Source organism: Elaeis guineensis, chromosome 16, assembly GCF_000442705.2.
Source record: "Elaeis guineensis isolate ETL-2024a chromosome 16, EG11, whole genome shotgun sequence".
In the NCBI taxonomy this organism is placed as follows: domain Eukaryota; kingdom Viridiplantae; phylum Streptophyta; class Magnoliopsida; order Arecales; family Arecaceae; genus Elaeis; species Elaeis guineensis.
Window position 1 is genome coordinate 37,785,391 of NC_026008.2, and position 11,566 is coordinate 37,796,956.

General features: G+C 36.8%; 2 protein-coding genes across 5 annotated transcripts; one reads left to right on the plus strand and one right to left on the minus strand.

Moving 5' to 3' along the window:
* The first annotated feature begins 370 nt into the window (after positions 1–370).
* Positions 371–8,061, plus strand: LOC105059580 (pentatricopeptide repeat-containing protein At4g21190). 2 transcript variants are annotated; one of them, XM_073250167.1, is made up of 6 exons: positions 371–529; positions 2,983–3,067; positions 3,556–3,654; positions 5,042–5,185; positions 5,317–5,529; positions 7,248–8,061. In XM_073250167.1, the coding sequence occupies exons 2-6, from the start codon at positions 3,047–3,049 to the stop codon at positions 7,467–7,469; spliced, it is 699 nt and encodes a 232-aa protein (XP_073106268.1). In that variant the 5' UTR covers positions 371–529; positions 2,983–3,046; the 3' UTR covers positions 7,470–8,061. The 2 variants fall into 2 exon arrangements, with proteins under 2 accessions (XP_073106268.1, XP_010941220.1); XM_010942918.3 differs by having other exon boundaries at positions 379–529; positions 2,983–3,075.
* Positions 8,062–9,310: 1,249 nt separating this feature from the next.
* Positions 9,311–10,961, minus strand: LOC114912653 (uncharacterized). 3 transcript variants are annotated; one of them, XM_073250280.1, is made up of 3 exons: positions 10,498–10,961; positions 9,762–9,817; positions 9,311–9,674 (listed from the first exon to the last, which is right to left on the minus strand). In XM_073250280.1, exons 1-3 carry the CDS (start codon positions 10,878–10,880, stop codon positions 9,646–9,648), a joined length of 468 nt encoding a protein of 155 aa, XP_073106381.1. In that variant the 5' UTR covers positions 10,881–10,961; the 3' UTR covers positions 9,311–9,645. The 3 variants fall into 3 exon arrangements, with proteins under 3 accessions (XP_073106381.1, XP_073106380.1, XP_073106382.1); XM_073250279.1 differs by having other exon boundaries at positions 9,762–9,826; XM_073250281.1 differs by having other exon boundaries at positions 9,311–9,882; positions 10,498–10,959.
* Positions 10,962–11,566: the final 605 nt, after the last annotated feature.

The following is an 11,566-nucleotide window of genomic DNA, read 5'->3' on the forward strand; positions in this document are numbered from 1 at the left end:
AAAATATAAAAGATATAAATAAAATTAGATTAATATTGGAGAGATAATCTTATAATTTTTTATAATCATTTTTTTTTTTTTGACAGAAAAACACATACGTCTATAATTTTTAGTTTTTTTTTTATAGAAAAATATGTAGAACTGAATAACAAAGATAAAAATTATATTTTAATTGATGGATGATTGAAAGTTGAATTAAAATTATAATCAATAAAATAATCAATAAAATTAATGAGATAACCAATGAAATGCAATTCAACTTCCAACCATCCATTAATTAAAATATGAGTCCTATTTTTGTTTTTATTAGTTTGGTATACGGCATTTAGTGTGACTTAGCCTACGCAAGGATTTCTACCTTTGTGGATTGGTTTCCCGTTTCTCGTCCACGCTTTTTGCTTCCGGCGGCACTTCATCTCCCACACTAGCCATAGCTTTCGCTCCCTTTCTCTCTCTCTCTCGCCTCGATTCCACTTGCCGGGCTTCGGCTCCAGTCGCTCGCCGCCGCCAGATCTCGATATCTCGTCAGGTATTCCCTTTCCTCAAAAGTCTCTAACGCTTGCGACTTCGTTGTCTCCCTCCCGCTCTTCCTTTTCGTTATCTCCCTCCGTCTCTTTCTTTCCGAACTCAACCCCTTGGGGTGATTAATCTCGGGCAATGACCACATGAGCGTTCTTCCATCGTTGATTCATTTCATATATGAATTTGATTGCTTTTTTAGGAAAGATATATATATTTTTTACAACCTTGTTGTACGATGATGGCATAGAAATCACCATTGTTGAAGAAATACTTTTCGAAGTTATAATTTTGTTTTTGTATCACCACCCACTTGAAATCTCAATGAAAGATTTCTTTTTTTTTTTTTTTGGCAACCACGGTTTGCTTTCTTTGAAGCAAAAAAGTGCACGTTTGTGTTCTTGCTACATGATGTCATAAAAATTTAATATATACGAGGAATGCTTTTCCGCAGTATCCTTTTTGTTCACCGCTTTCTTAGAATTTTCTTTAAAGATTCCTTTTTTGGTTACTATAGTTGTTGTGTGCTTTGTTGAGCGTGTGGGATTACCTGGGAATGGCTGCGATTTCATAAATTTTAGGGTTTAACTAAGATTGTGCAGCGAAGTTGAGCAGCTTGAATTGGTTGTCTAATTTCTGTGAGTTTTTTCAGTTGGCACAACTTCTTTTAATGATCTCTTGTTGGAGAAAATATCATGAAGGTTTAGTGGCCTTGTGAATTGGCTGATGTTTCAGGAAGAAAGGAGTGAGGAAGTTTCTTAAATCTCAGTTCGTCATATGTCAGTTATTTGACATGATATCGTTGCAAGAGAGGCTGTTCTTATTGTTAATATGTGACTTGGGATGTTGCAGTGTTGGATTAGGTAGGTAACCCTGTAATTGGTGATATTTCATGTTGCAAGGGCATGTCACATTAATTCTTTTTAAAGAAGGGCAGCAATTAGAATAATGTGGGATGATAAGTTGCCTATCCTTTTGCTTCTTTTTTAAATATTTAGTGTTATGGAAAATGAATTGAGAAGGTGATACTCCTAGGCTTTAAAAGAGGGAATACCTTTCTTGGTTGTCCATGGATAAGGCTGTATTAGCCATCAAGTTTGTGCTGAGCAAACTAAACTATTTGAATACTCAACCCCAATACTGTGAGAAAGATCCCAATTCTTTATCTATTAGCACTCTAGGCTTACAACTGTGGAGGTGAATCATCATTGATTAGTATTATTTGGGCAAGGAGATAGAAGTGAGGAAATCCTTCAATAAATTCTATATTAGCTATTTGACAGGATTGCTGGGATGTCAAGCTGCTATCGATGGTGGGAATCATTTGAATTTGGAATGGCGGAGGTGATCTTTTTCAGGTCAAGGTTACAGTGTTGCAGGTCTTCAGTAGTTCATTTTGAAATTTCAAAAAAAAAAAAAAAAGGTTCAGGTTCTACATGAGTGTGTAGTGTGCTGAGTCATCAACCTATTTTTGCTTATTTTTACTTTTTTTTCAAGCAACATCCAATGCTGGAAGTTTGAGTTAATTCATATTCTGAGATAAGGATTAAGAAGGTGATGTTTCTTCTTGATTTTAAAGCGAGGATTCAAAAATTCCATGCTGGTGGTGTGCTGGCATGGAGTTGGCATGGTACATATTATGCCTTGTCATTCTGTTCCAGTTCTTGGCATGCTTGGCACACACCAACATGACAGCATGCCGTGTACTGATGCCGGTAACTTGCCAGTGCCATGTGCTGGTAAGGAACTGGGATTTTACATATCATGCCATGTCGTACCGTGTTGGTGAGCTCTTAATTCCATGTTTTAGAGAAGATTGAGTCAGCTGTGGTATTTTTTACAAGCGATTCATGGGCAAGGCTGTTACTTGCCTGGCTTTGAGCTTAATTAACTAAAAACTTTGGAATGGGATTGACCTTTGTGGCAACACAAAATAGTGCAATGTTCACAAAGACGCCCATCAGGAGGTGGAATAAAAGCAATTGATAAAGTAGGTTGCCCCCTTTTTGAAGAGGGAATATGTGTCCCTTATTTTGGATTCTTTCTTTGAAACCGAGGATTTCCTCTTGACAAGTATGCTAGTATAGTTAATTGTTTTCTGAGAAATCCTTATGTGCGATGACCTGCAAAAGTGGCTACAAATTTCCCTCATAAATTCTCTTTTGACTGCTGGTAGAAGAGATTGTTTCTGGAATAGAAACTGATATTGAAAGCACTTTGGTCTTGGCTGTGAGGTGTACACAATCTATTTCAGACTATGATTGTGCTAGATTAATTTGTACAAAATCTATGTGTAGATTAATCTGATGCTCAGAGCTTCTTCTTGTGATTACTTTTTCCAAAAGAATACTAGTGCTTCATTTTCACATTGTTGGTTTCCAGTAATAAGTTTATTTTTAGATTTTTTTGGTGCTGTCATGACATTATGATGACTTACATTAATCTGAATTTTTAATTGTATAGATAAACAGGATGCTCAGTTTGAGATATTCTTCATCACTTATGGCAGGAAGACCGGAATTGAGTAATGTATCTCAAAAGCCAAATGGTATAGTGGTGAGCTTCATTTTTTAGATTGCTGATATACATAAAAGTTTCTAAAAATTGGTAATCATGTTTGGAGTAGGATCAAAGACTTTGTATTTAATCCACATTCCAACTATTTAAATATAATTTCATCCATGCTGTAACCTATTCACTAACTATCACTATATGAGATATAATGTTTTTTTTTTTTTGGAACAAACTTTTAATGGTGTATAACTGAAAATATGGATAGTTGTTTTACCGTTGTTATTTCCTAATTTCTTATACATGAATGTATCTGAATGCACCATTGTCTAGAATATGTAGAATCATTAAACTATTTAATGCAGAGATCTTATAATGGTTTTTGAACTTAACATTAGATTTGATCTTTCTCTTCATTAGGTTCCAGTAAGAATACTTGGAATGTGCAAAAGAAAAGTTGGTATGAGAGAATACTTTTGCTAATTTTTATCTCACATTGCTTCTTTTTCTCTGTACATTTGACAGGTTTGTGGTGCAAGGGGCCCGAGACCCAGATTTCCTCGCGTATGGAAATCCCAAAAGAGAATCGGGACCATTTCCAAGTCACAAAAGTTTGTTGAATGTGTAAGATCATTATGCATTGTAATATTGCAATATATATTATATGAAGAGTCACTATGGTCCCTCCAATATGCTCTATGCCAAATCTTATCAGGGCAAAATCATTGATGAGCCTTCAAATTGGAGATCTTCACCTTTAATTATGATCTATAGCATTAAGAATTCGTAAAAACTAAATATTCATATCTCACATATTTTTACCTACATGATAAGTTTACATGGAATGAACATCACAGACAAAGAAGGTCTAATAAAATGCGTGTTCAGCCATATGAGTTGAGAATGCATACTGTTGATAATGACTAGCACATCTGTATTTTGACATAGAAACCAAAATTTATTGGTCTGAGTTCTTCTTGACCATAAATAAATTTTTAAAACATATTGTTGTCCATCTTGTGACCACCCAATGCATAAGCAATCTCTAAAAGATTTAAATTCCATCTTCAGACCTATATCATAAGCATATGTTGAATTCTGATTTCATATGGTTCATCATGTATTTTTCATTGATATCTTCTTAGCTCAAACTTGTGACTGGGACTAGGTTGCTAGCTGTTTTATCAAAGCATCCATGCTATTCTTTGAATAACTTGTGCATTGGCATGTTAGAAATAAGGATGGCCTAAACGCTAGTATGAACATCCTAATAATGAGAACGCTGGAGTTGATACATGACAGAACTAATATTATATGTTCAGCAATTGAGCTTTTAAGTTGCATCAATAAAGTGGTGAAGAGTGGAGTGCAATGACATTAGCACGTTCAACGAAGACCAGCGAAGATGATAGTAAGGACGGGCTTGGATTTGCATGAAAGGCTTAGAACAAATTAAGGAAAAAGAAGTAGTGGAAAAGTGATTTGATAAAGCTCGCCTATGGAGCTAGTGGCACTTGGACATGGTGATTTGATAAATCTGGTCATGAATGGATGGAATGCCGCTTGGCAGTTTTGCATAGGGTTATACTGTTGTGGTTATGTAATTCCATTTAAGATCATAACTTAGTATATGTAAATAGTCAAGAAAAATTCAGAACCCTGAGCCTTCATGGATGGAATAAGGTTTCTTGGTGTTGATATGATGATGTTAGAAAAAATAAACTAATGGATGGCCTATATAAGGGGAAAGGGGGAACAAGGCGATGCCTATGACAGTGCTAATAGCAGGAAAATTTTTTAGGAAACAAGTTGATCATGAAGTGAAAACCCCACAATGCTCAGTTTGGAACTTGATGCAAAACACGAAAATTGAGCATGTGCTTTCTACTGATGATACTAAGAAGTTACTTTTTTCACCCTGCATTGCCATTGTATGTGCATAATAATATTAAAAATACTCAGCTTTTGTCTTTGTTAAATTCCTAAAAATGATATTTTTATTCTCTTTCAGGTAAAGGGGTTATCAAATGTGAAGGAGGAAGTTTACGGAGCTCTTGATTCATTCATTGCCTGGGACTTAGAGTTTCCTCTGATTGCAGTGAAGAAGGCATTGAAGACACTTGAGATTGAAAAAGAGTGGAAGAGAATAATTCAGGTGCTACAAAATCATTTCATTAGACAAGCTCTTATTGAGCTAGGCTAGCTAGTTATTTTGTTTATTTTTCTTTGCTTTCTGTCTTTTATATTTTTTCCTATATTCACTAATTCATGAATTTGGGGCTGCAGGTGATTAAATGGATGTTCAGCAAAGGTCAAGGAAAGACTATGGGAAGCTATTACACTTTGTTAAATGCTTTAGCTGAGGATGGGCGATTGGAAGAGGCTGAGGAACTTTATATGAAGATATTTTCCCAATATCTGGAAAGCTTACCTCGTGTTTTCTTTATGAAAATGATCACGTTATACTACAATAAGGGCATGCATGAAAAGATGTTTGAGGTAACACAATGTGATCCCTTTTTGTTAGTTTGCCATCCTTATCATCCCAAATGTGCATGTTTGCATGTGTTATTATTCTGTATCTGAGTGTCCATCATGATGAGTGCCTATTCTAACCTGCACTACAGTGGATGTTTGGGCTGCACAGTTTGTTTCTCTGAATGCAAAAGTTAGGATGCAATTGAATTATAACATTATTTTGCATGCACATAAACTTCTAAACATTGTTTACATATTTGCATAGAACACATCAATACATCTTCTTTTTTAAGCATAGAATTTATACATTTATATTCAATAGGCAACATTTATATATTCATAAGTCATATCTTTTTCTTTAACATCTAACCTTATCAATTTGATATGTTGGTCATCAGCCAGTTCTCTAGTCCTCTAGTTGTGATATTGTAAGAAGTTGTTATATAGAGAAATAACTGACCTTGCATATAGGAAAACATTCCTTTTCCTTTAATTCTGATGATAGAGATATTAATAGAAAACTTAGTGAACTATAGCACAATCTTGTATGTGAATTAGTTGTCAGTGATCACAAGATGCCATCAACTTTGAAGATGAAGATAATTTTAACACTCTTTCTAGAGGAAGGGCGTTATAATATTATCTGCTATATGTATATATGTAACTAGTTTCAGGGATCAGTAGCTCTTGTTTGACAGACCAATAGATCATGGTGCTGACACACACACACACACACACACACACACACACACACACACACACACACACACACACGTATACAGTGGTCCTGACTAATTGTAACACATTAATCAATGATCTGATTGGAGTGTTGTTTTAGTCATTGGTCAACCAATGACCGAGTACTACATGTTAGACTAAGTTATAGGTTATGAGTTTTAAATGAGTTTAAACTATGAAGTTCTTGGCACAAATCTCCTTTTAAATGTTTGAGCTTGAGCTTACAATATTTGAAACCTGGAGGGTAGATTAAAAGTTTTCTCACAAGAAGAGGCCAGAAAACAAGTTAAAATGAAGAAGAAATGACTCAAACAATCCCTTTCTTTTTGTTAGTTATTGTCAATAATTAGTAGAGTCATCTTAGCAAAGCAATTCAGCTGATCATGAGTTACATATAATATTTGGGTTCTGTTATGATGCAGTCACAAAATTATTTATGTAAATTTTGGCATCAAATGCATCGCCAACAATATGAAAGCACATCCCTTTCTTTCTTTTCCATTTCCAGCGTTTTAGGCTGTTGATCTGACATGGTGACAATTTGTGGAATGTTCTGCTATATTTCTAGCTGTAAAAAAATATTCTTCCAAACCAGAATTTTGGCATATCTATTATCGAACTTCAAAAGGCATTCATGACACTGGGAAACTTCTTCAGATGGTTTTAGTTTAGTTGATAATTTGCTTGTTGTCGATGGTTTAGTCTTGTTATTGCATATTATGCACTGCAACGATTTTTTCCCTCCCGGTGTGGTCCTTTTCTCACTCGCTTCAGACTCATTTCCACACCCTTTGACTGAAGCGGTTAGTGTGAGTTTGGGTGTTGTTGTAGGCTGTTAAGCATTGCTCTTCCTTGTCAGAGAAAATGCTGAAACTGCCTCCTACAGAGAACTGGTTGGGTCCTTTTTCCTTCCCCCCTTGTGGTGGGCAAATTGAAGCATTTTTTATTTATTATTTCATATATTCAGTATTTAATCATGCTACTCCTTGTTTTTTCTCTAGATTTTTGCTGACATGGAAGAACTGGGCATCAGGCCTGATGGATCAATAGTGAGGATGCTTGGCGATGTATTTCAGAAATTAGGTATGTTGGACAAGTATGATAAGTTAAAGAAGAAATACCCACCTCCTACATGGGAATATCGTTATATCAAAGGGAAGCGTGTCAGGATCCGGGTGAATCGACCAGACAGATCAAATGAAGAGGCTTGTACTAGCCCTTGACAATAAGTAGATCAAAGTCCATCGCACTTTGTTTTACTCCACTGCAGCTTGGAACTTCTAAAACAAGCAGAGCACTCGTACAGAAGCTATAATCAGGCTATATGTGTCTGCAATTATTTGGATATCGGCGCAAAATCTGATCAATTGCCCTACAAGATCAAGGCAAGGGTGATGAAATAAGCTTCTAACGCAAGTAGCTGGTGGAACCCTACCTGGGAAAAATTCTAGAATGTCTTATTCTTCCAACAGTTGGGCATAAGAACCATCAGTGCATGATTCTCCAATTACGTTCTTTACTCCCGTCTGTAGTATAATTGATACTTGGTTGTTTAACCAATGATGGTTGCTTATCCAAAGAAGTGTTTAAAAGGGCAAAAAAAGGTTCTGATTATAGTGTCATATGTTGTCACCAGAAAAGAGGAGAGCTTACTATTGGTGCACTTTCTGTGAAAGACCTTTTGGCTGGAAACATCAAACCGGTTCAAGTTACTGACCGCAAAACAGATGCTCTTGGATGGCATGCCATTTAATTTACATATTGAGACTCGACGTTTATTGCAAAATTAGGGACCTTATTCGTAGAGTTTTCCAACTTTGCATTGCCCTGTGGCCGGTCAAGACTTGGCTTGTTAACATTATATATATATATATATATATATATATATATATATATATATATAATAAATTGTTGTTCCGGATGTCCCATGGGTAATTGCAAACCTGAGATACCCTACACAGAAAGTGGCACTCTATTGACATATCATTGTGACATTTCTGTTGAACAAGGTTGAGCAAAGTGGTTTTGGTCTGGAATATTGTTTTTGGTGATTGATTTAAAATAATTTTGGTTAATTACTTGGTTGGTCCGCTTGATTTGGATTTGGATCCGTAATTTACAATTTGGTTTTCCTTAATGAATTAGGCTCGCTCAAAGTAGTATGTCAAGATTCAGTTTTTGGTAATTTATATAATTATGCATCGGATTTTATTTTAGAATTCTTGAGATCTATGAGATAAATGATATGATGGAGCCATTTTTCTCTGGAGTTAAGAGTAAGTTAGAAGTAGATGCATTGGAAAAAGGCTGCATATAAGAATCGAGTAGTAAGCATTTCATTAGGAAACTCTAATTCAAACATTCTTTTTTTCATATTACGCTGAAATAATATTGTCATCAAGTTTGTTTCATACCAATTTGAAATTTGTAATTTGCTCCTAAAAGTAACCATGTTCCATAGTCCATGCGTCAATTTATGCTTGATGCTTCCTGGTGTTATGCAAACAAAGCATTTAGGGAACCGCAGCTGGGATGGAAACTTGGTGTTGGTAAATACGTTTCTTTGCTTTCCTGAGGTCCTCGTGAATCCTTTTAGGTTACAAAATATTACTCGGATAGAGCCTAAGAAGAAGTGAAGACGAGCTTTTAGTATACTGTTTGGGGCCTTGGGAGAAGATGCTGCATGCTTCATGGTGGGGATTTTAAAGCCATGGATGGCTTTTATCAGCTGTGTCGAGATCCAGTGGCAATTAGTGCTCGACCATATATCCAAATGAACTTTTAGAGCCGTTTGATCACATTAACCACCAGAGGGCACACCAAAGTTTGGGGCTGTTTGTCTTGTATTTACATGGCTAATGCTGTGCAACTTTCACTCACATTTTGCCCGGGAGGTTGCTACGGTTAGCTTGCAGATCCCGCGGTCTAGTAATTCATCTCACCTTGTACCATACCACATCAATGGTCATATCACAAACAGCTAAATAAAAGCTCTTTGAAAGTGCTGAATAATGCAAATTTATTTAAGAGTCATTAAATTTTTAATAACGTTAGACTTACAAATTCAATAACCTAGTTCTTCAATTCACCTTGTAACATACAATATATATGGCAAATAGCTGAACATGAACTCCTCGAAAGTACAGTATAATCCAAATTAATTCCATGCAGCCATTAAAAGAGCTACACTCAGTGCTTAATTCTCTTTGCAGGATCTGTATTCCAACTATGCTTGTCAAACCATTCTTAGATCACAATGATAATGCAAGGAAATTTTGAGATCCAATTAATTGTTATCGGCTAATAGATGCTTGACTTATTGTTGCAAGGGGCTTGTGGGATGACTTCAGCACCGAGTGAGGTTGAAATCTTTCTGCTATACCTCAACCCTAATGGCTATCAGAACATTTTCTTTGGCAACTGCCAAACTATATACAAATTACTTAGATAATAAACATAAAAGCAAAGAAATTTTGTTGAAGGATAATTAGTGAAGTTTGATCAATAGTCCTCACAATGTACTTGATCTTGTGACTTCTGAATGATACCACAAAGCTCCCCATCTGAATGCCTGCAGCAGCTACATATGAAGAATCTTGTGTCATTAAACAAAAATCCAATACTCCAGATGGTGCTCTGTTTCAGAAAGAAACAAAGAGCAAACATAATCCAATATGAAGAAACACATCCTTCCACCATTTCCTAACAAATCCCTCTATTTGAAACGACTGAAACAATTCAACAAATATGCAATAGCAAAGCATCAGTCAGAATATAAATCCACTCATCCCAGCCTTGGAATTAGAGGAGACCACCAAAAAAAAATGTAAATTGTCATCTGACAAGCTCTTCAAATTAGAGCAAACAGCATCCTTTCCAAAACACCCAACACCAAAATTCTTTTAAACCACAAGAACTTGATCCAAATAAAGAACTTACAAATCGTTTGCTCAAGATCGTTGGCTTAGATGAACTCTAGATTCTAAAAAGTTTGCTCAAGAAATCCACATTATAGATTGAGTGCCTACGTAGGTAGATTTAGCATAGCAATCTTGACCTAGAAATAGCTCATTAGATAATCTTTCAAGCTAAGTTTGCTATCAACGTAGCCACAGAAAGAACTCATCGAGTAAAAACCATGTCCTATCATTCCATTGCAAGATGCATCCATCCATACATAATTTATACATAGATTACGATGTTTAGCCGAGATAAACCCTGAACGTAAGAGGGGAAGAAGCCGACCATCACCAGTTGAACGATTGGCGCATCCCGTCGCGGAGGAGGGCTAAGATCTCTCTCAGCGTAGTGATGTCCTGATCGAAGGACCGCATGACCTTCGTCATCTCCGATTCCTTCTCGGAGACGAGCACCTCCGCCGCCTTCAGCATCTGCACCGCCTCCACCTTCGTCCACGGGATCCGTGTCGCCGCCGCCGCCTCCACCGCCGCGTGCAGCGCCGCCACCGTCACCGGTGCTCCTTTCTTCGCCCTGGTCTTCTTCTTCTTCTCCAGAGACTTCTTCGCCATCGACGGCTTCCAGACCTCTTCTTCGTCGCGCTCTTCGGTGACGACGGAGGAGGAGGAGGAGGAGGAGGAGGAGGAAGGAAGCGGGGCTCGGCACCTCGGAGCCATTTCCGTTTCGCCGTGGGGATATGGGAATGGGGAAGGAGGAGGTTTCCGGATCTGAGAGAAGGGGGAGCGCTTGATAAAAGAGTAGGGTTTCGTCGATTAATTTCACGATGCAAATTACCCGTTCTGATAGTTACACGTGTTTCGCTGTTCAATTGGTTTATTTATTATTATTAATGATTTTTGATTAACGGTTGTGATCCTATCTATTAATCTTTTTACTACACATATCTCCTCCTGTACGGGAGCTTTTATCTGCGGATTTTTTCCTTCCTTATAGAACCTTTATGCGCACATTCGCATATTAACAACAAATTTGAAACGATTGCGGTCGTCCGCATATAATTATCTATGCGGAGGAAAATCTGCATAGAAACATCATGAAGAACTCCGTATAGTAAATTATTTATTTTAACAAATAGGGATACATGAGAGCGGGTCAACCGGGATTTTTGTTCTGCACGCCCGCACGACTTTTGGCGTCTTCTTCTTCATCTGGGTTTATTCATTGTTATTGCATTTTTGGTTAGCGGTCGTGATTCTATCGAAAATTTTTTCTAGAGTATATATTACCGTTCTATACGGATGCCCACGTAAATGTTATATATGGTTTTTTTTTTTGGTCCGCATAGAATTTCTATTTATATATGCGGACATGGACATGCGGACGTAATCCGTACTGCAATACT